Source organism: Dipteris shenzhenensis, chromosome 3 (assembly GCF_047967505.1).
Source record: "Dipteris shenzhenensis isolate YYH24624 ecotype China chromosome 3, Dip_SZ_1.0, whole genome shotgun sequence".
Lineage (NCBI taxonomy): Eukaryota > Viridiplantae > Streptophyta > Polypodiopsida > Gleicheniales > Dipteridaceae > Dipteris > Dipteris shenzhenensis.
The window spans coordinates 55,893,995-55,917,748 of NC_141598.1; the positions used below are offsets into that span (position 1 = coordinate 55,893,995).

General features: G+C 47.0%; 1 protein-coding gene across 3 annotated transcripts; it reads left to right on the plus strand.

The window, feature by feature from the left end:
• Positions 1–689: 689 nt before the first annotated feature.
• On the plus strand, positions 690–22,328 carry LOC147904032 (uncharacterized). 3 transcript variants are annotated; one of them, XM_087370058.1, is made up of 7 exons: positions 690–1,136; positions 1,901–4,667; positions 5,189–7,338; positions 7,481–7,529; positions 7,642–7,895; positions 8,015–8,128; positions 22,082–22,328. In XM_087370058.1, the coding sequence occupies exons 1-7, from the start codon at positions 1,051–1,053 to the stop codon at positions 22,326–22,328; spliced, it is 5,667 nt and encodes a 1,888-aa protein (XP_087226184.1). In that variant the 5' UTR covers positions 690–1,050. The 3 variants fall into 3 exon arrangements, with proteins under 3 accessions (XP_087226184.1, XP_087226192.1, XP_087226201.1); XM_087370066.1 differs by having other exon boundaries at positions 8,018–8,128; XM_087370075.1 differs by having other exon boundaries at positions 8,038–8,128; positions 22,082–22,220.
• The last annotated feature ends 1,426 nt before the right edge of the window (positions 22,329–23,754 follow it).

Consider the following 23,754-nt stretch of genomic DNA (forward strand, 5'->3'; position numbering starts at 1 on the left):
AATAATCAACATGTGTTGCTCTCTACATGGCATTACTAGTCCAATCATTGGCAACTTGGGATTGTGATTCTATCTTGTTTAGTCATGCTCAACATACTATTCCCACAACCTAAACATTTAAAATTGCGGAGGCTCTATGAAGAGTGTATAAGCTAAGGAAACAATCCACAATTGGGTTACTATTTTTGCAACAACAGAGGTGAGTTGGACATCCATCCTATATGAAAGGTTGTGAAGACTTGTCATATGAGCAACATGGACACTACGCAATAGGCCCTAAAAACTTGTTAACAAAATTTTAGAGGACAAGGAGCTTGTCTTTGTGGTGAATGCGACCCCATTACAAAGCTAGGGTGAGCAATGAGGCTTGTTGGCTGAGCATGAGAACAATGACGGCGATCTCAGGACCATCTAAGATAATGGAGGATGGAGGGCTCTGAAGTGATGGTAATGAAGGTGGGGCACGATGGTGGACTGTGAGTGGATGGTATAATGAAGATGAAGATGGGATGGTGAATGGGGTCAAAGGGGAGAGAAGTCAAGTCAAAGTCAACGATGAAGATTGGGCTAGCCGCAAATGAATTGATAAGCATAATTTGAACTAAATGAAGGGAGAAGACCTAGCCAAGGGGCCTATTGTTTGAGTGGGGGATACAAAAGCATTTCGGCACTTTCTTCATCGTCCTCACTGTTGAGCTCTGCTTCAGCTCGGCTATGGCTTCCTAACACCTCCCCTCCGCTTCCCAAGTTTCCCATTTGCCTCCTTCCTCCTTCCTCTCCTTCCCCTTTTGCCCCTTCCTCTCCTCCTCATCGCTTCCTCCCTCCTCGCACTTTTTGTCGCGCTCTCACCATCTCCCTTTGCTTAGAATTTCGGCTTTTTTCCTTCTTCTTCGATCCCACTGTACCATAGCTCTCGCCCATATCCATGCACCTTTTCGGCTCTGACTTCCTTCCAATCCTTGCTTCATCGTCCCGAACGTTTTGCTGTTGGCGCGGGGTCCTGACGCAATCTTTTAAGCCGACAAGAACGCGCACACGTAATTAGAAGACATGGAGAATTATGAAAACAATTTATTTCTTTCGCAAGAAGGATACCATTCAATCGATTTTACACTTTTGGATCGTCCATCAGGCAGGCAAGTCTCTCTATATAAAAAGTCACGCTTTTAGTCCTCGTGACAATTGTTATTACAGGCAAGTTTTGATGCACTGAAACATTAAACTTCAAACAGAGAAACGTTTGAAACCTTACATTTTAAAGGAGTTTCAGTACGTCTAGCTTACAGCCCAGGGCAGCGTACCATTTCTTTGCTTTATGTAAGCAACGTGGATAGAACAAAGAAAATCCCACTAGGGTTAGGTTAGAGTGGGTTTTCACCTGTCTTTAGTGCTGCTGTTTTAAATGTGAAGGTTACATTGCAGAATTTGAGAGTTCTGGGCTTAATCTCTAGTTTGTCACCTTCGTTTGAGGTGGCCTTGCTAACATTTTTGCTCAACTGTTCCCTCGACACTATTTATTTGTTGTACCTGTAATATTCCTAGATTTGCAAACAGTCGAGTTTTCATTTCCTTTGTTTGACCATGGGAGGTTCGCATGAATACTTCAGTTGTTCTGCAACGTTTTTTGCTTTTTTAGACCTTTTCCTTTACGTCCTTTTGTCACGGCCTTGTCATAATGACACTCGTTTTTTTCCCCACCAACGTCGAAGTCATTCCTCTTTTGAGCATTGCGATTGTGCATGTGGCGATGGCTGGTGATTGTGCGTGATATTAGCATTTGCCAATGCATTTGACGCCTCCGCTTTGGACCTGATGTTGCTTTACTTCTGATTCATATCTCAGTGCGGAGAGTTGAGTCTTGAAAATGTGAACTTGATAATATATTATGGTGCATGTACAGCTTACGGTCAGATACTCATAAGGAGACTGATGCAAGATCCAGGAGAGAGAATTCACGGCATTCAAGCACAGTCCTCATGCAGAGACAGGGTGTACGTGACTTTTTTGAACAAGATAGCCAGCAACAAGAGCCTGGATCAGGAAACTGGCACTGGGCTGGAAACAATGGCGGCAATGATGAGTCTCAATTGTTCATTACTGGAGCATATGGTGCAGATCAACTGAATGCCAAAAACTTCATTATAAAGGCCGATACTTACAGGGAAGATGCCAGGGTGAATTCTTTTGGGAATACACTTTCAGATTCTGAAGCAGGAATTACAAATCTAGGTGTTTCTTCTGTGCATCCGTTTGTATCTGCAGGGGGGAATTCTACAGATATGGGAAAGTCCTCTCCTACGACGTCATGGTTAAGACCCTCACAGGAGATGGCTGGCTATAGCATCATTAAAAGCCAGCCTAGGAACCAGCCCTTAAATGTGGAAGGATCATTGAATAACTCGCATAATGAACAATTTAAACCAAGCCTTCCCATGCCAATGGGCAACAGCGCTGTCCAACATCATTTAAACCCTAATAATCTGGGAAGTCTGGATAGTCGTGTGCAAAATCTGAACTCTAGGTTTCTTAGTCAAAATCCTGAAGGAAGAGCAAGGGTAGAATCTCCAAGCTATGACTTTGGGAACCAGCTATTTTGGAAAGGACAGGGACAGGGGACCTTTGGACAGCCAATCGCAGGCACGAGAAGGCCTGTGGGGCTCACTGATGTTCCGATGTTCCAGCAGCAGTCTTTGCAATCGCAACAGGAAATGCATGAAATGCACCGGCAGGTTGTTGCACAGCAGCTTAGGCAGCAGTTGGAACTGTCTAGACAGCAGCAGCAGCAGCAGCAGCAAGTGCAACAATTTGCAGGAAATTCATATTCAGCACTTCTCCATGGGCACGATGCATCTTCACCCCAGCCTCAACTTCAGCTCCAGACTGAGCCTGAGCCTGAGCCTCAAGCTCTTTGCACAACTGGGACAATACCTGTGTCAGGCTTGGAAAACCTTAGTACAGCTTGTCTAGCAGCAAATTTCCCAAATGCCAGTGCAGGAGGTCCAGGTTGGCCTTCAAATGGTTTGTCATGTAGTCAAGAGTTGACAAATGATAACCTTACAGGGCAAGATCCAAATCTAGCATGGCAACTGCTGGCTCACAAGGGTTTTCAAATGGACCCTTCCTTGTATCTGGGCAAGGCAAGAGATGGGGCCAGGCCCTTGCTAGCTTTCTATCCTAGTGCACAGAGTGTTGTGCCAGAGCATTTCAACAGTGGTCCAAGACTTCCTTCCAAAACACAGGTGGGAAAGCCTGTCCCTGAAACTCCAGGAAATGCACTTATGCCAGAGGTCCAAACAAGTTTTTTCGGCCTCGGGAATGGGACTAGTAATCTTAACAACCAAAACCAGGTGTTGTCAAAGCCACTCTCTGGACATAGTTTACAACATTCCACTGTGCAAGCAATGCAATGGAACCAGATGGCGGATAACCTTCATCAAGCTAGCATGCTATCCAGGAGTCAGAATCAATTTCAAGATTTCCAGGTTAGTCAGCAAACTAATTGGGGTTCATTTGAACAGAAGCGTGAGACACATGTTCATGGTTTTCCTCAAACTCTGGAAGGGACTGAAGCGTTGCGGCAGAGCATTTTCAATGCTCAGGAAAGCAATTTGCAGAATAGCATGCGGCAAAATTTGGACAACTTCAACATCGGGAATGTAAAAACTGGGGCTGAACAGTTTTTGCATCAGGGTAGCTATCAGTTTGGAAATTCTGAGTCAGAGAGTGTTATGGGTCTCAGGCAGCAAGGTTACCGGAGAGTAGTCTCAACAGGAACGCCAGAGCGTACGAACAATGCAACAGAACGACAAAATTTTGCTACTTGGAACACTTCACAGGCCCAACAAACACATCATGGCTCTGCAAATCAGTTCCAATCACTTCCAAGTGCCAAAGAAAATGTTTGGGGTGCTAATGTACCACAGCAGAGCAACTTCTCAGTGGGAAATTCATTTCATTCTGTGGACATGTTTGGTAATCGGCAGATAGGGGATCATAATGTGCAGAGTGGAAATCAAGGTACTTGTAACGATGGGAGGAGGTCTCCAGCAGGAATGGCAGATAGTGATTTCCAGTTTAATGAGAAGAGTTCTCATTCTTTTGTAGATCGAAGGGAGAGGCAAGAGAGGTGCTGGGAAGAGAATGACAGGGTGACTGAGAGTGGTCACATGCTGCAGTCTCCTTTGGAGCCAGATGACCATTCTCAAGGCTCTTGGAGAAACCACAGTCCACCTAAACAGTCCCCAGTTGAGACTATGGGTCAGTCATCCGAAGGGGAAGGACGTGGTGGCACCTGGGTTCATTATTTTCAGAATGGTAATTTTGAGACTGAAGTGCCATATAGGATGAAGTTGGCACCAAGAAAAGCGAATATTGGAAGTACACAGGCCACTCAAGCCAGTCAGCAACCGTGCGAGAGACTTTTTGTAGGTATGGATATTGGACATCAACAAAATCGATGTCCAGATGGAGGGAATTGTAAGAACAGTCAATGTGCTGCCAATTTTGTTAGGGCTATAGGCGAACAGAATGACAATTGGGTTCCTGATGCAAGTACAATGACTTCTTTTCAAGAGAACAGAGTTGGGCCTGAGTTGCATGCCACAGTTGGTGGGGCTGATGTTGATCTGCTTAGTTTGCATCACAATAATCTTTCAGTGACTATGAAGGTAATTTTTGATTGTCAGGAGTTGAGCAACAAAGTTCAGACTATGGCATTCAGTCTGTAGAGGCTTGTTAGGACTTATTTTTTGTGTTAGCTGCATTAAAAGTATTTCTTGAAGTGGTTTAAAATGACTGACTTTTTTCATACCATCTTAATATGGCTTTTTTTTCAGCTTGTGCCTCCCCCTTTGGCATTAAAAGCGCTGTGTGTGTGTGTGTGTGTGTGTTTCTCCTCTTCCCCAAACCTAGCTCCTTTCCTCTCCTTTCCTCTCCCCTCACTTGACCTTAACCCATCCTGCACTGGCAGTCTCCTATGCAACTCTCCTTGCGTGCAGTTTTTGTCCACTCCTTGGCAGTACCTATGCTCTGATTTTCTCCAAATGCTAAACTATCCTGCTCTGCCTGAGTATTAGTCAGTGGTTGAGCTGTTCGTCCTAACACACTGAGCACTAGCATTCATGTTCTGTTGTTTTCCGTGCTTAGCCTATTTCTTTTTCTCTTGTAATGGGGTCTTTTTTACTTGCAGAATCATTCAGTTGAGGAGCAGAGAGAACATTTGGAGCAAAGTGATGCAAGTGCATCAAATATATCTTTAGCCCATTTTAGGCATAATCAATCGTCCAGCCCATTGTCACCTCAGAGTATCAGGCTGGGACTTGGACCTCCTTCCAACTTGACTCAAATTTTGCAACAGGGCAGCAATGCAAATTTCAGCATTTTTTCTCATTTGCATGGTCTAGATGGCAAACAGCCTGGTTCAGGTACTGTGGGGAAGGAGAATTACGTACAGGTACATTCTGGTCATGGTGGCTATGCTTCTCAACTCCTGAGAGGGGAGAAGGAGGACACCTGTCAAGGAGGTGGAAATGCAATGGGAGTTTGCAATGGGCTGCCACAAAGCCCTGTAACATCTTCTACAGTGCAGATTCCTGACATCCCTTCTTTTATTTCAAAAGAGCGCATGCAACATGAAGTTCTGCCAACTTCAAGCTTGGCCCCTGGGCAGCCACCATTTCTGATGGGACGAGTAAAAGATGCTCTTGCTCCAGCGGTGATTTCTTTTGACAATAGCAAGGGAGCAGGATTTCCCCAAAGTGAATCAAACCTTGAGGGAAATATGCTTCCTATGGCTGCACAGGCCCGGGCAAATATGATGAGCCATGGTTATCTTCAGAAAAGATCTGTGACTGACGTCATGGTATCATCTTCATCTGTTCATGATTATCCCACACAGACAACTAGTGCTGTCAAAAGTGGGTGCAACGTGCAAGGCCAATACATAAGCGATACAGCTATGCAGCAGTTGTTAAGGGGAAGAGCTCAAGCGGCTGACTTTTCAGGGTTGCTGAATAGCGTTAAAAGCTCCTTGTCTGGACCATCAAACTTGATAGGACGGGAAAAGGCCTTTCCAGGGGTTTTTGAGTCCTTCCGACCGCCATCCGTGTTTGCAGAAGGGGATGCAACGCTAGACAATCAAATGAATGCGAGGAAACCTATGGAGTCTAGCAGTGTGCCTCGGGAAAGTCCAGCTTCCATGCCAAACACAGGAAGCCAGAATTATATAGAAAGGTTCAATGATCAATTCCAGCCTTTTCAAGGGAAGCCTTGGCATGGTCCTGAAGCAAAGGGCCCACTAGCTACTCTTAGCTTGCAACCAAAGCTTCAAGAGCAAGTGTGGCCTTCTTCTAGGCAAATTCCATTGTCTCTACTGAATGGTTGTGGGCCCCGTTCTCTGCAGCCTGAAGCTCCAGCTTGTGGTCAAGATCAACTGGAAGAAATTAATAGTTCCTCAACTTCAAAGGTTACTGTGTATCCACACAACAGTGCACAGTTTGGAGAGTCGAACAGGTCGACGCTAGATACATCTTGGACTGCCTTTCATATGCAGAGTAAATCTGTACAGCGACAAACAGATGCAAGAAGTGGAGTTTTGCCATTGAGCCAAACTTCTGAGGGTCTGCCACATTCAGATTCTCGGGGTGTTTTTTCCCCTGAATCAGCTGTAACAGCTTGTGGAAAATCAATTGAAGCAATAAAGAGGCCTCCTAAAAGCAAATCGAAACCTGCAATCTTGAGTGGTAGTAGGGCAAATGTAAAGGGGACTATGAGTCAGCAGTCACATGCTCTTATGCCGATAGGGCAAAGGAAAACAGTCTTGGAATTGAAAGCTATGCCACAACAGAACGACTCCTCCTCAGAACAACTAATTCAGGACAATCAGCAGGCAGCGGATAATTTGGTCCTTGTACATGGGCATTTGCAAAACCAGGCTCTGAACAATCTTGTTGTTGGTGCTGCGTCAATTGAATGCTTGGGGAAAGACATACATTCAGTAAATGTCAATTCTGAGACAGCATGCCCAACTGTGCAGTATTTAGGGAATCGTACTGGCGAGCACTTAGAAGCCTCACAGTTATCTACTTTTCATAATTTCACTGGTGGGAGGACCCTTTCCTTTTCGCAAGGTTCAGTCTTGAAAGAAGATGAATCAAGATTCTTTTCAGGAACTGGCAGTTCCACATTTGATCGCATTTCGCATGTTCAATTTTCACCTTTAACATCAAAATTTCATGCTTCAGTCACAATCCGTTCCAAGAAAAGGAAAAATATTGTGCCAGTGCTTGTTCCCTGGCATGTGGCAGCATCTCAACGTAGAGATCAGCTCCCATCAAGCAGGTCTGGTGTACTTTGTTTTCTTCTTACTTTTCGATCTTTCCTGTGCACTTTTGCTGAGTTACCAAGCTGAAGATATTGCATGTTTCTCTAAAGAAAGAATGTATTTCTGGTTTAATATGACCGACTCCTTTAACTTTATCAGTGAGGCTGAATTGATGTGGGCTAATGCAACAAACCGCCTCCCACAAAAGGTATTCTGTTTTGCTGTTTAGCCTTTTAGTTAGATGCTTTTGCCAAATAAGGGCTTTACCTTGTCAAGAAAAGGCATATGGAAAATTGAGTCTTTCGGGTAATGTTTTGTAGGAGGATGGGGAGGTTCATGATGAAGGCACATCGAGTGTTTCCCGAGCAAAGAGAAGACTGCAATGTACCACTAAATTGATGCAGCAGCTTATTTCTCCATTGTCTGGTGCTTCAATGCATGGAAACACAGCTGTAAATAATGAGTGTGTGATATATGATCTTGCAAAAGTTGTATTAGGAGATGCGTGTAGGCTGGTTGCAGGTATTGGAAGAGAAGCAGAACCTGCACAAAAGAGCACGGTTACCAAAAATATGTATGTATCTATTGTTTGAGGATATATGTAGTATGCTTTTATTTCTCATTTCGGTTCCAAATTGTGCATGCAAGGTTTTCCACTTCTTGATGCATGCATGACTTATGCTCTTCTCTCAGCAGGGCTTTCCATGGCCAATCAGGGCTACTGGATGTGGCAAAGGACATTGCCATGACAAAAGTCGTTGGAGGCTTCCTAGAAGATTTTAAGTGGCTGGACAATGAGCTCGCAAGGTAGGGCATGTATTCTTCCAGACGTATAAACGAGATAATTGCTTGGAATTCCCTGTATTTGTTGCTCGCCGGTAATACTAGGTTGCGACCCTATGTGCTGTTCTTTTGTGTCTTCCAATATGCTACTGGCCACCAAAATCATCATCGTATTTGGCTATCATATCTTGCGAAGCAAATGTTACTGAAATGTAGAGAATCTGTGGCCTTTTCCCTAAATTCTAGCTTAGATGGAGAGAATTTGATTCTGCTTTTATGTTTTCCTGCCATTCATGACACTTGCGCCTTGCCTAGTCTTCCTAGATGTGCATTGTTATCTCCACCCTTGAGTTCTCTGTTTTGCAGACTAATATTATTGAACAGCCATTGTATGTGCTGATTGAAACTTAGACATGTTCCTGGATTCATCTAGATATTTGTTCCCACCGTATTAGTGGAAATGCAAATTTCACCTTGTGAAGTTTTTCATCCATGTTTCAGCTTGCTGATATTGCAATAAATTCTATCTATCTTAAGAGGTGCGTTGCCCTATCAGCTAGATTGTTTAAGCTTTTTTTTTGCTCAGATGCTCGTTTGGAAGACACTAAAATGAAATCGTAAAATCTTCACAAGCAGTTGTAGCTTGAATGAAGAGAATGTGGACTATTTTTGGATTAGTCCTCTCCTTTCGTGCTAAGCCTTTGTCCTGGCTGAGTCTGCCCTACGAATCCGGTGTCATGGGCATCCACAGCTTGTGGCCATGCTGGCAACCAGCTCTGCATCGGCCCACGCAAGCAGCCTCGTATCCTGCCACACAGGCAGCCACATCAGCAGTTGCCACGTGGAACTGCCCCACCGTCTGCCAGCAGGGCCAAGGTGCAGGAGCAGTCGCAGGAGAGGCGGCGTCACCTCAGCGATGCCATGTTAGCAGCCAGTCGGCTGCCACGTGGCCTGGTCGGTCCTACGCCAACAGCCAATCGGCCTACTGGTCAGCATTTTTGGAGCCCAAGGGGGCCTATAAAAGCAGCCCCCCTTGGCCCTCATTCTCCATCCACTCTGCAGGCCTTTCAAGCCTTCAGAGGAGCAGAGCCAAGCCTCCCCGCAGCAGACCAGCAGGGTAGTCTCAGCCTCTTCAGGGATCTAGTGAGGATTCACCTCCTTTAGGCAGTTTAGTTTCTTTCCAGTTTTGCAGTTGAGGGTTTCAGCCCCTCCATACAGTTGTATTCAGCCCTTTGGGCATTCATACATTTCAGTTGTATTCTCTCCCTCTGATTCAGATTCTTTCCTGAGACAAAGGGGTATCCTATCTAATTTTTGTATTTTGTCCCTACCTTGAACTGGTGGTAGTACCATACTCCGTTAGCTGCTCACTCCCTTACTCCATCACGCATCGGGCCGGCTCCCGTCTTCACACGTAGGTCTTTACACCTTACGGCATGTGGTATAGAAGGGATTTTTTTTTTCCTAGGAATCAAGAGGTTCAGGTTAGTTAGGGACAGCCCCCATCGTTTATGGTCTAGACAAGATCCGGTAAGGACACCATGAGCACCCATGAGTAGTCCAACACAGGGGGGGAGGGTTCAGTGCCTCAACCACCCCCACCACAGAATCCTGCAGACACTTCCATGTCTGCCATGACAGCCGTGTTGCAGGCAATGATGCAAATGTAGCAACAACAGTTCGAGGCTCTCTTCACCGGCATGACCCAGCTTTAGGAGATGCGGGAAGATTGTGAGCAGGCCGCCAAAGCGCAATAGGCTAGCTCAGGAGGCAAAAGAAGAACGCGATTGGGAGGCTCAGGAAGCAAAAGCAGAACGTGATCGGGAAGCCCGAAAAGCTGCAAAAGACCAACGCGATTGAGAGGCTCGGGAAGCCAAGGAACTTTGGGACCGTGAGGCTCAGGAGGCCAAGGAGCTCCAAGAACATACTGCTCAAGAAGAGAAGGGGGAACGGGACCGGAATCTTCTCATTTCTCTACTGCGACCAGCGGGGGGAGAGAAGGAGAAACTTCCACCTCCAGCCAAGCCTCCTTTCTGGGGAAGCTCAACTTCACACGATACGATGGTAAGCAGGAACCTTAGTGTTGACTTCGTGGCTCAATCAGTTCGGAAGTTATTTTTTAGTGATGCCTACGAAGTACGACTGGTGCATCATAGCATCCATTCACCTCATAGGCGAGGCGGTCACCTGGTTGCTCAAGTGGTAGAAAGACCACTATGATGCAGACGAGGAGACACCTTTCTACAATTGGACGGAATTTGTTAAAGATCAGATCACGATTCTTGCCATCGCAGTACCTAGATAGGCTCCACAGTCAGTTCTACGAGCTACGCCAGGGAGACACCGAGACGGTGAATCATTATGCCAATAAGTTCACTTAGGTGTTTATATAGTTGTAGCTGGAGGACAGTCAGAAGCTGATCAAATTCTCCATGGGCTGCGTACAGATATCCAGTGGTATCTCAGAAGTTTCAGGCTACGGGATTATGAGTGTGCTTACGAGCTTGCTCGGAACTTTTAAGCTCATGCACAAGGGGTCCAAAAGGATCCAAGCAGGTTAACAATAAGTAGTCCCACGCCATGTGATGGTGGGAATGGGCAGCAGAAGAAGAGCTGGATGGCAAAGGACAGCAACGGCTATGGTAGGTACTTGGATACGACGACATGAGCACTCTATGCCAAGGAGAACCGATGCTTCCATTCTCATGTGCCGGGCCATAATAAGAAAGATTGCATGCATTACAAGAAGCTTCTAGCAGCAGTAGCTGCGTCAAGTGGCTCAGCAACAGCCTCTCAACATCTGTAGTCATCAAGGAGCTTGATGAACAACAGACTACAGGGACAACCTCAGTAATCATCCAGGAGCTTGAAGCTTAGCAGAAGGGGGAGCCTCGTCAGTTTCCTAATATGTTTCAGTTTTATGGTAGATTCAGGCAGTTCCGAGGACATCATCTCCACCAAAGTAGCTCAGAAGCCTTAGTTGCCCCTTATGGCAATGGAACCAATGAACGTGAAGGGTGCATTTCCAGGGCAGTAGATAGAGAGCAACATGCAGGTAGCTTCAGCCACTCTGACGATCTCAGTGTGGGTACACAGTCGGCCACTTGGGGTTGCACCTACTCAGGCAGCGGACGTCATCTTGGGAGCACGATGGTGGCACCAGTTTGAAGTCCGACAAGAATACCAGCACCAAGGCTTGGATGTCAAAATCCTAGGCCATGGGTCCAAGTTCATCTATTGGATTAAGCATGTTCCGCCTCGACCTTTGATATCAGTCATTCAAGGGGTTCGAGACCTATGCCAGCAAGCCACAATATTACAACAGGCAAGAGGGTTACACCAAGACGAGGATGCCTCTCTCAAACCCAATCTTCCTCCGTCCCTATCACCGAGGAAAACCACATGGAGCATCATCCTACCTATCCTTACCAGAAGTTAGCACCAGATCCAGGAATTCAGTACCTGCAGATCAAGATTCATGTGCTTAGCAACCATTTTTGGATCCATGAACCAGGTATCCAGATTAGGATTTATCAGCCAAAGTATACCACAGCTAGTCACGTCTATTAGCACGACGGGAGGCCACTTGCATACCCTAGTTCGAGTTTCAGCAGAAGGGGATGTCACGGGCATCCACAGCCTGTGGCCATGATGGACTGTCACGTAGGCAGCCAGCTCGGCAGCAGCCCATGCAAGCAGCCATGTCAGCAGCTGCTACGTGGGACTGCGACGCTGTCTGCCAGCAGGGACAGGGTCCAGGAGCAGTGGCAGCATAGGTGCCACCTCTGTTAGAAATCGACCAACAGAGGGTGTGTACTACGAAAGACTAATAGAATAGCCAAGGAGCTCACACAGTGTGTGTGTGGGAGTGGAATCACAAACTTCTTAACTTAATGTGCATCACATAGATGTGCAGACTCATCAATATACAATGAACCAGCCAGATATAGAAACCACCAAAATAATATATTTCCGTCCAAAGCTATGGACACAATACAAAAGATATAGATTTAGAGTCCCGCTAATGGTGTGGTCCTCTGATCTTACCCCACAAGGTGCTTCTCCTATGTGCCGGCTATCTCTAGACTCGAGCCTGCGTGCTCCACCTTGAGCCTCTGTAGATGTTCTGTCTAGAATGATCTCAGCAACTTTCTGCCCTGGAAGACAGTCTAGGTTCAGCCTCTCCCTGGAGCTAAGTCTACAGCAACACTTCTTTCCTTCACTTTCTGTGTAGAGGCCCAAGGATGGTGTATATGCTGCTCCTTTCTGCTCCTCCAAAAGCTGCAAGGCTGGATGTGTTATGGAGCCCATATATAGGGCACAAGCCCCCCTTGAACCAATCGACCAGCCAGCCTAAATGGGTCGACTGGCTGGTCTGCTGGACCGACCTGGTTGGCTCAGCCCAACGAGCCCTACAAGGGCTCTCCTTTCTGGCCCATGTGTACCCGCCTGGCCACGTGGCACTACGCCAGTGGCCCAGGCTATATGCACCCTTATTGCATGCCTATTGTAGGCCTTATGCCTGCCCAATCATTGTGCCAAGCAGGCCGCCATAGCCAAGGGCTGTTCCGTCCTTCTGTCAGGCCTGAAATAGGCCCCGAGCTTGCCCATATCCTCTGCCAGACAGCCCGCCACATAGCTGCCTCCAGCCTGCTCATCTGTTGCTTCTTTTTCTGGTCCATGGCCTGCCCTTTGCCAGCACCTCTTGGCGTGCCATTGATCATACCTTGACAGCTGCCCACATGGCAGCTCATGTGCTGCCCATGTGGCAGCCCGAATTTCGCCTGGTCTACCTCCCCCATGCTCTCCTCATATGGGGGCTTACAGATGGGGAGGTGACCTTTCCAACAACCTCAGCGATACCACGTCAATAGCCAGTCGGATGCCACGTGGCTTGGTTGGTGCCATGCCAACAGCTAGTCGGCCATGCCAGCTCTAGTCGCTGGTGCATCAGCAGAGTCGGTCTACTGGTTAGTATTTTTGGAGCCCAAGGGGGCCTATAAAAGCAGTCCCCTTGGCCCTCATTCTCCATCCACTCCTTAGGCTTTCAAGCCTTAGAGCAGCAGAGCCAGGCCTCCCTGCAACATACCAACAGGGTAGCCTCAGCCTCTTCAGGGGTCTAGTGAGGATTCACCTCCTCTAGGTAGTCTAGTTTCTTTCCAGTTTTGCAGTTGAGGGTTTCAGCCCCTCCATACAGTTGTATTCAGCCCTTTGGGCATTCATACATTTTAGTTATATTCTCTCCCTTTGATTCTCTCACTCACATCCACAGCATCACTTTGTGTATTGAGTGCATCATCTTGCAGTTTGCAGTTAGTGAGCAGGAGAGAGAGTGAGGATAATCTATCTCCCGCTACATCAAGAGTGCCAATAGAAACTCAGTACAAAGGCCTTTGTATAGATGGATACTCAAGCATGTGTGGGTGTGTAGATTTGTATGTGTGAGAGCATATGCTTATACTATGGTCTTATTTTAAAAAAAAATGTTTATACTATGGTCTACACCCACCGTTGGGCGTTGATGACATCGGTGGGGATGTCATAGGCGTGATTTTCAACCTAATGAGTGATTGAAACTGCATTGTGTAGTGCTTTTAGAGGATGAGATTGAAATGTACCCGGAGCGAGGGCCCTCACTACCAATTTTCTCAACAGGGCTCTGCTTTGCATCTTCGGATCAATGATGCCCAATCCTCCCTGGGCCTGGGGCAAAAGATCACTGTTTGCCAGGCTACCCTGGCTCGGGTGTTACGTGTGCCATCCGATCTTGCCCATAGGAAATTGCGCACCAAGCGCCTCAGCTGTCCCATGCATCCCTTGTGAAAACACTAGCACGAGGCTATGTACGAGGCAATAGCAAGGAGGACCTGGTTAGCCACCAAGGCCCTTCCTGCAAGAGAGAGTTTGGCCGAGCTCCTGTACAAAAGCTTGCGCTGAACACTCTCTAGGATTGGGGAGATCTGATGCTCTGCTGAAACATCAATGCCAACTTGGCAGCCAAGGTATCTCGATGTCAACCCTTGGAATCCACCGGAAGCCTAGTGCTGAGCCCCAATCCTAGATCTCATGTACCTCCTTTGTCGCTTAGAAAAAGCCGATTGATTTGGTCCAGTTGATCCTGGAGCATGAGGCTAGACAATACACTGCCAAAGTCTCCCTAACTGCATCCAAGCTCCGAGCTGAGCCCTCTACAAAAAGGGCTGTGTCATCTGCAAACTCTGAGTCCAAAAGCTCCTCCTCTTGCCGAATCGGGAGCCTCATCCTTGCGAGTCCCGCCAACTGAGACCTTAGAAAATACCCTAGGGCCTTGGCCACAAAGAGGAATAAGAAAGGAGCAAGGGGGCATTCCTACCGAACCGAGCGGGAAAGCGAAAAGGCCTCCCCCGTGTAACCACCAATAAGTATCTGGCTCGAACTACCTGCATAGAGGGCGGAGACACCCCTAATCCAGCGATCCGAAAAGCCAAGCCTCTGCATGGTGCCCTCCAAGAAAGACCACTCCACTCTCTCATAGGCCTTCTCGAAATCAAAAAGCAAAATCGCAAGAGGCTGAGACTCCTCTCTGGCCCAATCCAGTCCCTCCCAGAAAGTAAAGATGTTGTCCAGGATACTACGCTCCTGGACAAAACCTGTCTACGTGTCATGGATGATGTCCACTAGGTGAGGGCGAAGCCGCAACCTCAAGACCTTGGCCAAGATCTTGTACGCAGTGTCAAGGAGAGTGATGGGTCTCCACTGTCTCAGGTCTGAGCGATCCCCTCCCTTCGGGATCAGACATATCCAACCACGACTCCGGGTCGAGGGGAGACAACCCGTGCCGAAGATCTCCTGAAAAGCCAAGCGGAGGGGGGTCCTAGAAGCACCTGAAGAAAGACGGGGACAGCTTGTTCTCCTCGGGGCACTTCTGGGACATAAGAGCCCGAAGGGCCTCCCAAAGCTCCGCATCCAAAAAAGGCGCATCTAACTGACTACACACACTCCGGGAGACCACCTCGAGAACGTGCGCCCAAATTGAATCTCGGGTTGCCAAAACCAGCAGGGACGACTCCTCGGCCTGGAACAATCGCCGATAGAAATCCAAGGTCACCTCCAAGATCTACTGCGGATTCGAGTGCATTTGCCCACCACTAGAGTCTCTCAATCTTTGCAACTGTGCGCCAGCTGATCTAGGGCTAGTGGCCTGAAAGAATTGCCTGGTCATCCTATCACCTTGTTGTACCCATCGAGATCTAGAGGAGTGGTAGGAGTATTCAGCTCGTTTGACCTCAGTATCCTGAAGCTCCAAGCGAGCGCACTCATTTTGGTTTGCTAACCACTGCGACTCTGAATCCTGCTCTCGAAGATGCTCAATGGAGGCCAAGTCCTGCCGCAAATCCCCCTCTCTCTCTCTCTCTCCCCTAAAGAGTATGACGGCGGTGCATAGCATGAGTACGAATCTCCTCATTGCTCCGCTGAATTGCCTCAGCTGCCCACATGGCCCAACCTCCCTGCGGGGGGGACTCAGGCTGCTGCCAATAGCTGTAATACTTTGCTGTACGTCCTCCTCCAAGAGCAAAGCATCTGGAATGCGGACCCCTCTCTGCAGTAGGCCACGATGGGGCTGCCCTAGGCGATAGGGGAGTGGTTCGAGAGGGGAGTCGCTGTTAGAATACCTGTGGCTCCACCCCTATGCATGGCCCAATCTCCGACATAGTATCTGTCTAGTCTCTCAAATAGACCATCCTGCCGCCATTGCCCAAAGGAGAAACTGAGACTATCAGGAGACCTAGAGAACTCCAGGGGTCCCGATTGCAAATCGAGAAAATAAATTGCTCCTAGGTGCTTCTTTCTGAAGCCGGCATCTCAGAATAAGAAGCACCCCCGTGCTTGTCCTCCTCAAACTTGAGATTGTTGAAGTTACCTCCAACAATCCATGAGTACACATTCGGGAGGGACTCTGTCAACCGCCTCCAGAAGGTGGGTCGCTACTATCTACAAGCTGGGGCATACACATTGAGAACCCAAATGAGGACTCAACCCCTAAACTATCGACACTAAGTTGTAGAGTCCAATACGTGGCTTGCTTCAGCTGAACCTCGGGTCCCAGGCGAAGCACCCAGACTGCAACACCCAGCTCCCGACGGTCAACTGAGAAGGCAAGTTGAAAAGTGGCGGTGTGACCATGGTGACCCACGTCTCCCTCCCCTCGGGGCAAGCCACTCCTCCATCATGTCAAACATTTGCGGCTGCATCATAAGGTCCAATAGTGTGGGAGTCCACTGCTCCTCTCTGGACGCCGCGAAGAGAAACCCCTAGAAAGGGCATGACCGCGAGCCAAACACTCCTATAGAGCCTCCTAGAGGTTGCAAAATCAAGACAGACACCCCTAGAGCCATCGGGTATCTGTCAAGGATCTCAAGATAGTTCCACGGTCCGAGCCGCTAGAACTCTCTAGGCAGAGGCTATCCTGGACGAGGCTTGGGACCTAGAAGCTGTGAAAATGGACCGCCTGAGCTCTACTGCATGGAGGAGGATGCACCAGGACTAGGTTGCGCCTGGGAAGAGGGACCCGGGGCTTGCAGCAAGGAAGAGGACTCTGGCCCCCCCTTGCCTGAAGGCATGGGTCTAGAAAGAGAAGAGGGACGAGTAACGGAAGGGGCGGAGGGGGCTGCAATCCTAGAGGCGAGGAGGGAGGTGAGTTGGGAGAAGGGGGGGCGGGTGGTACGGGTGACTGCAGGTTCAGGGGGAGGGGGTGGGGGGGACTGAGCGGGAGGGGGAGGCGGAGGCGGGGGGGGTTCAGAAAGGGGGGCGGCCTCGATGGAGGGTCTATTGAGACCTGCTCAGCAGTGGCTTCAGGCTCCTACTGCAAAGGGACCTGGGCGCTCTGCTCTGCTGGCGCCTGTAGCTTAGTCGAGAGATTGAAGAAGGTCTCCTCCTCCCGCTCCATAGGGACAATCTTTGCCAGCTTCTCCTAAGGTTGGGGATCGCCGATCGGGATCTCTCGTGCTCTCTGACCATAACCCGATACTTGCGGCACTTGAGGGCTGCCTTGCTGGGCTTCTTGTGTTCAACCTTGGTCCAAGTCCCTTGAGAGGGCTCGACCCAAGGTGTTTGTGACTGCTGCTGACGATCTAATTGCCTGGCCCGATGCTAGGGAGCCCTCTGCCCTTGCGTGGGCTGAGGGGGAGCCACCTGCTCTTGCCTAGGTTGAGGAGGATCCCTACCCTGGCCTCTTAGGCAGTCCTTTTTAAGTGTCCCATCTGTTTGCATCGGAGGTACTTGCCTGGAAGCCCAGAGACCTCAACTCTCTGACGTAGTTCGCCTCCATCCAAGGTCTCCAGAAGGATATCAGGAAGCGTCTCGGGGGTGTTCACAATCACTCTGAGCCTGGGACCCCCATCATCTGCGACCACTGTGGCTGCCGAGGGAGGAGGAGACTCCAAGACCGTACCAAAACATCCTCCTATTGACTGGAGAATGGATCGATACTCCTTTGGGAGCCTTGGGAAGTGGAGCGTCACCAGGAAGCGAGGTACATGGTGAGTCGTGTCCATGTCCTCCACTGTGAAGCCATCATGGTACCAATGGAAGAGGAAGACCAAATGAGGACCAAGAAAGATAGGGCTCTGCTCCACAAGTGACAAGGTGGTCTCTGGAGAGCTCAGCTGGAGAAGGAAGACCCCTCTCCCATAGATGGTGACCTCCTGGATGTGGTCATCCCCTAGGGCCAAACTCGCCTGAAGCCAATCCCGAATCTGTCCCCTCGAGGGGGTAAGCCCAACAATCCGGCCGACCAGGGCCCTGTCGTGAAGAGTCTCCACTGCACTCTGAACCTGTTGCTTATCCTCCGGAGAGAGCAAAACCTTAACAGGATTGGGAGTCGAAGGTGCTGCCATTTGAGCCCCTCTTGCTAGACTAAGGGTCACTGTCAAGGTTGATCGGTATTTTGAGTGCAAGTCGTCTCTTTGTCTCAAGCAACTCACAAAGCTCCACTACATGAATGCTTAAGGAAAGCCTCAACAAGTCGTTCGGTGAGTAATTTCAATGTTCTTTGTTTCGAATAGTGCGCTGTGTCTCTCAAAAATCACGTGCAAGGCTTCTCTATTCCCTTATAAGTTGGACCATAAACCCAATGGCTGAGTTCTCTGTTTGCAGCGAGATGACCTTCCCCGTATGAGGAGAGAGCCTGAACTCGCTGGCAAAAGCAAAACCGTTGATTTTTTAATTAACCTTAGCATCTTTAACGGCATGCCTTGTCCTTTCATTTAGTGCATAAAAGCAATAGCATTTTTAGCTGCATGCCCTCTCATTGAGTGCTAGGCTTCATTATGGCTTGCATGTCCGTTACCTCTGGAGTTCTGTAATAAATTTAATGCAAATTCTTTCAAAGATAAATGTATGAAATGATTAGTGTCCATAATATAGCTGTATATTTATGTTTTATATATGCATATGTAATACATGTTTATTAAGGATTTATAAGTCCATGCACGTATCTGCACATGTTGAAGAAACTTGAAGTACCAAGTAAGTCAGACAAGCTGCTGGCCTAGGCGGAACACCCACCTTCAAGCTCGAATCAGAGAGTAGTTCCCAGACCAGTCGTGCATGGCCGGAGCTTCAAGAAACCAGCAAGGTGGCCCAAAATGAATCCCAGGAGCAGCAGGACCACCTGAAGGCACCAAGGGACAAACACGGACTCCTGGGCAGCCAGAAACAACGGGGACCTTAGGCTCTTGCAAAGTATCTCTGTAAGGTGATCTTAGGGAAGCTCTTCACTGCTCCACCGTGTTCTGCAGGCTGAGCACCCAAAGGATGGATGGAAGCCCCATAAGGGGCTCCTTTTACAGGGCTGAATGCCCCTGGAATCAGCCGACTCATAGGTTTGTATTACTGTCAACCCTCGATGATGACTGTGGGTGGCCCTAAAATCACATCAAGAACGAACTCTTTCTGCTGTCCAATGTGACAGCCATCTTGCTTCCCGCATGGCAAGATGGCTGCCACATTGATTCAATGTCTTCTCCTCGGCTCTCCCCCCTCATAGAGGTGAAAGTGCAAGCATCCTATCCCAGCCTATTGACTGAGAGTGGTATGATACCTCTCGGAGGGGAAGCATAGTGCCAGTACATGGTCTACCCCAACAAGATGGATGCAAGCAGGATACCACACAAAGCAATGGAAGCTACACAAACCCCTGGATGGCACGGAGAGGAAATGAAATGGATGGAACTACGGGACATAATGGCTGCTGATATACCAGAAGATACATGTGAAATCAGGAATCTAGTGACACAGAGAAATTATGGCAAGTCCTGGGGGCTATTAATCCAATGGAAGTTATGAAATGCAAAAACACCTCAGAGTGAAATTTCAATGTACGAAAGGTATCTAATTTGCAAAATGAGGATCATCACATGATCTAGGGGTGGAGAGGGTAGGTGCTGCAAGGCCCAGGGTCTGCACAGGGGAGGTAAATGAGCAGCATGTGCTCCTAAGACGTCGAGCCTATGCTCCAATCAGAGAAAAGTGCTGACAACAAAGAGAAATTGAAAAATCTGTTTGAACAGCCAGCTAGAAAGCTAGGACGCCACCTAAAGTCTCGGAACACCGCAACAAAATACTCGGATTAGCGCACAAGCTAGAACAACAAGTTTTATAAACGTTTTGCTCACAACATAGTAAGTTTTGTAAATGTTTTCTTTCACTAGATGTAAAAGACAACTATTAGTTAGTAGTGGTCACCAGTCCCATAGATCCTGAAGGTCTCTTTGAGACTTTAATACAATCATCTCTCTCTCTCTCTCTCTCTCTCTCTCTCTCTCTCTCTCTCTTCATGTGTGAGAACATTTCTTGGTTAATATTTGCTTTACTATTTGTGCATGTGCGCATGGTGATGCTTCTCTCCTCCTTGGGGTTTACCATGTGACATGTGAGGATGAGGGTCGTATAAGCCTTCCCCTTGCTTCAACACTCTTCTGCCATAACCAAGGTGCCCAAGGAGGTGGTTGGGCTAGATTGTGCCATATTTCTTCCTTGTGGTACCCAGTCACCGCATTGTCATGCATCTGCATGTGTGTGACACCATTATTGCACTGCTGCTGCAGCTTTGTGCCGGCACATGCTATGAGGCTGCTAGACATTTGCACACACTAGTTGTGTTTGTACAGTTTTCTTGTTAGGCGGCCATCTGTTAGTGGTCCTGTCTGTGACTTCTTGCCCATTTGTGGGGATGTCATGCAGGCTGCTCTGCCTTGCTCGCTGCAAGCTCAAGGGAGAGCCAGTTTAATGTGGCATCTGTCTGAGTGGCACTGCAATATACGTGGGAGCTGATCACTGCACTGCTGCTGCTAGGTGGTGGATTTGTCAGTCCGCCAGCAGGCAGCAGGTCTGCTTTTGATACCATGTTTAATATTGTGGGTCTTGTGTCCTCTTGGGACCACCTTGAGAGCATTCTTTGCATGGGCAATCTCCTAGATATCCCAGAGATGTGAGTGCTCCTTTCTGTTAGAAATTGACCAACAGAGGGTATGCACAGCGGAAGACTGATAGAATAGCTCAGGAGCTCACACAGTGTGGTGTGGGGTGTGGAATCACAAACTTCTTAAACTTATGTGCATAGGATAGATGTGCAGATTCATCAATAGACAATGAACCAGCGAGATATATGAACCAGCGAAATAAGAGTGAGTGAAAGAGAGAGAGAGAGAGAGAGAGAGAGAGAGAGTCTAGTTTTTTGGAAGATTTTGTTTCTTGACTTATTTTTGCAACAAGCTTTCTTTCTCTTTTGTTTATTTGACGTATTTTAGTAAGCACTGGGTTTGCCCAAGAGACTCCGCGGGTCTTTAGAAGCCTAGTATAGCTGCTTATGCTTGGGCACTGATGACGACATAAGTGTTGCTTTGCTTGCTAAGTATGTCTTCCTTTTGTTTTTCATAAAAGTTTTTGTTTACCTCTTTTTTCTTCTATTTCATTCTCTTTTATTTTCTGTGTAGATTTTTGATCTTTAGAACAACAAAAAATTTAAATTTGTATGATTGGACTTATTCTAGTCTTACAAAGGTATATGCCATGTGGCTATGTCAAGTCAACTATTGGAAACCATAATTTGTGCTCAATAGGGGTAGACTAGTTGTGTCTTGCATCTTTCACACACTCAAGTATATGCTATCCCTGGCTGAAGGTGTGAGAGATACATGTGCGTATCTTCCCCAGCGTGTATTTGTCCCTCTCTGATTGTGGTTTTCTTGAAAGCATGAGGACATTATTTTATTGAGTTTGCACAAATTTTTCTAAGTACATGTGGTTTTGTAGGTCTATTGCTGCTGTCCACCATAGTGCAATGATTTTACCATCTTGACTTCACACTTTGTAGGTTTCATAACTGGCAATTTTTTAATCGATATGTCCATGTTTGATGCTTGCTTATTTTATAATTCTGACAGCTTTAAATAAGGCCAGGTTTAACTTTTTTGGATGCCTGTAGCCTTGTTTCAATTGTTTTGCCTAGATGGGTACTTAATTATGATAAACTAGCCTTTTCCCCCTTTTTGTATCCCCATGATTTAGGTTAAGAATTTCTAATGCTTGCAGTATGGCCTGTATCAGCTATTCTTTTTATTTGACCTACTGTCGTTTCCGAACTATGGCCTGAGGCTTATAATTTTCCATCACATGATCACAGGGAATTGAGGCAAGGACTTTAGGATCTCTTAGGGTTAAAGGTAAATAAAAAGGGCTGTTGTTAGGACATCCAAGCCTTCAAATGTGAAAATTTTTAGCAAGCTGAAAAGCTAGCTTCATGTTTGGTAGACGGCAAGGCCTCAGAAGCCTAGATGTCAAAGAAGGCAGGTTGAATAGGCCAATGATGTTCATGTTTCAGTGTGGGACCAAATAGGATTTAGCTTCTTGGAGTCTGCTGAATTCTGTAGTTGTGCCAATCTCAGAAGAGGGCTTCCATCTGCTTATGCTGACACTATTCTTCCTGCATTTTTACAGACTAGAGTGCTCAACATCTGCTGTGGAGCTTAAAGGCGACGCACAGGATTTGGACAGTTTGTCAATTGTAAATAGACTGGCCAGGCATTATGGCACAGGTTTTCCCTTTGATTCTTCTGAGATTGTATATCTAGAGAACATATCTGAATTTGGTCCTGGCATACGGAGACCACCCCCTCAAAAATATGTAACTGCAGCTCCAATGCCAAGGGCCTTACCAGAATGTGTAAGATGCCTTTCTCTATAGATGCCAATTTTTTAAAAGAAACAGATGTCTGCTGTTCTCATTTTCTTTGCGAGTGATTTCATCTATCTTTCTCTAACAAGGTCCTTTGGCACATCAAAGATATAATTCATCCATATGCAGTGTTACGGTCACATGAATAAGCGTCTCCCTTTCTTAAGTTACTTATCCTTTGTCAATTATTGCTGACTTTGATCCTCAGATCCTTGTTACTTCAAATAATGCAAATATGCCTTGGAAGTTTTACAATAGCTACATAAGAGGGCCAAAGCATTCAAACCACCCAGCCACAGATTCCTGTTTGTGAGCGCCTTTTCTCCCCGTTGATGTGTTCTCTTACGTGAGACCTCCTTACAAATGGAGCTCTCCATTTGGAATCCTTTCCCATGGCAATGCCTGCGAGGTGGGTCCTTCCCAAGGTGCAAGGACCCTTCACTACAGCCCTCTCAAGGGCATTCCATTTGGACCTATAATTAATGCCTAGGCTTGGAAATACCCCTAGACCCTAGCCCTTCAATCCACATATGCAAGCATTGTCTAGCCCTTGGGTTTCCCGCCTCACAATAACCAAGCCATGGGCTTTCATGATTATGGTTGACCTAATATTCCCTTCCTCTTAAGAATGGTTTATATTTTGGAAAACAAAATTGGGAAACCTCGGTTGGAGATTGCCTACCCTTTCCCATGTTGAACTCTCTTGAGGTTTGTCTTTCCACTTAAACCAGATATTGTTGATATGTTGTCTTTTTCTTTTTTCTTGCCCATCTAAAATTTCTTTTGGTTAATGTGGAAGATGCAGGTTTAATGAGTTCAACTAGGGCTTCATTTCCAATGAGATTGCCATCATCTCCTAAGTTCTTTTTTAGCCTACTTACATGGAAAGCTGGACGTACTCTACATCCTTATGGTAAGGTTAATTTGTAAGTAAGTTGTGTAATTCTCTTAAGTATTAGAAATGATCCACAATACCTAGGAGGTAACTTTGGACATTTACCCATCTTTATAAGACTCTCATTTTATTCAAGCTCCAACGTTCTATGGTGTGGGTTTGCGTAACTTATGGTTCTATCTTAAGCCTTTCGAATGCTATCTTTAGCTAATTCAAGCATTTGATTTATATCTTCGAGAAAGTTTTCGGCTACATGAATCTTCTCTTTCTTGAGTCTCATTGCAATGGGCCCTCAAGGTTGAAATCCACACACATCATAAAGGAACTAAAACTTGTAGTTAAATGCTTGGTGCTATTATATGCAAATTCTAATATGGGTAAAGATGATTTCCAATTAGTTTGTCTTGTACTCACTTATGCTCAAAGTAGATCCTCAACTTTGTGGATGATCCACAATGCTCTTCAAAGTAATTTTCAACCCCATAAATACAACCTTTCAAAAGTGGCTATTGAGTTTGCTATCACGGTTAATAACAATAC

Excerpts from the sequence above, each read along its gene's own strand:
- LOC147904032 (XM_087370058.1), top strand. The coding sequence starts at position 1,051 with ATGGAGAATTATGAAAACAATTTATTTCTTTCGCAAGAAGGATACCAT. Across the intron at positions 7,530-7,641 it reads CAAACCGCCTCCCACAAAAG|GAGGATGGGGAGGTTCATGA; the intron begins GTATTCTGTTTT and ends AATGTTTTGTAG. Across the intron at positions 7,896-8,014 it reads AGCACGGTTACCAAAAATAT|CAGGGCTTTCCATGGCCAAT; the intron begins GTATGTATCTAT and ends CTCTTCTCTCAG.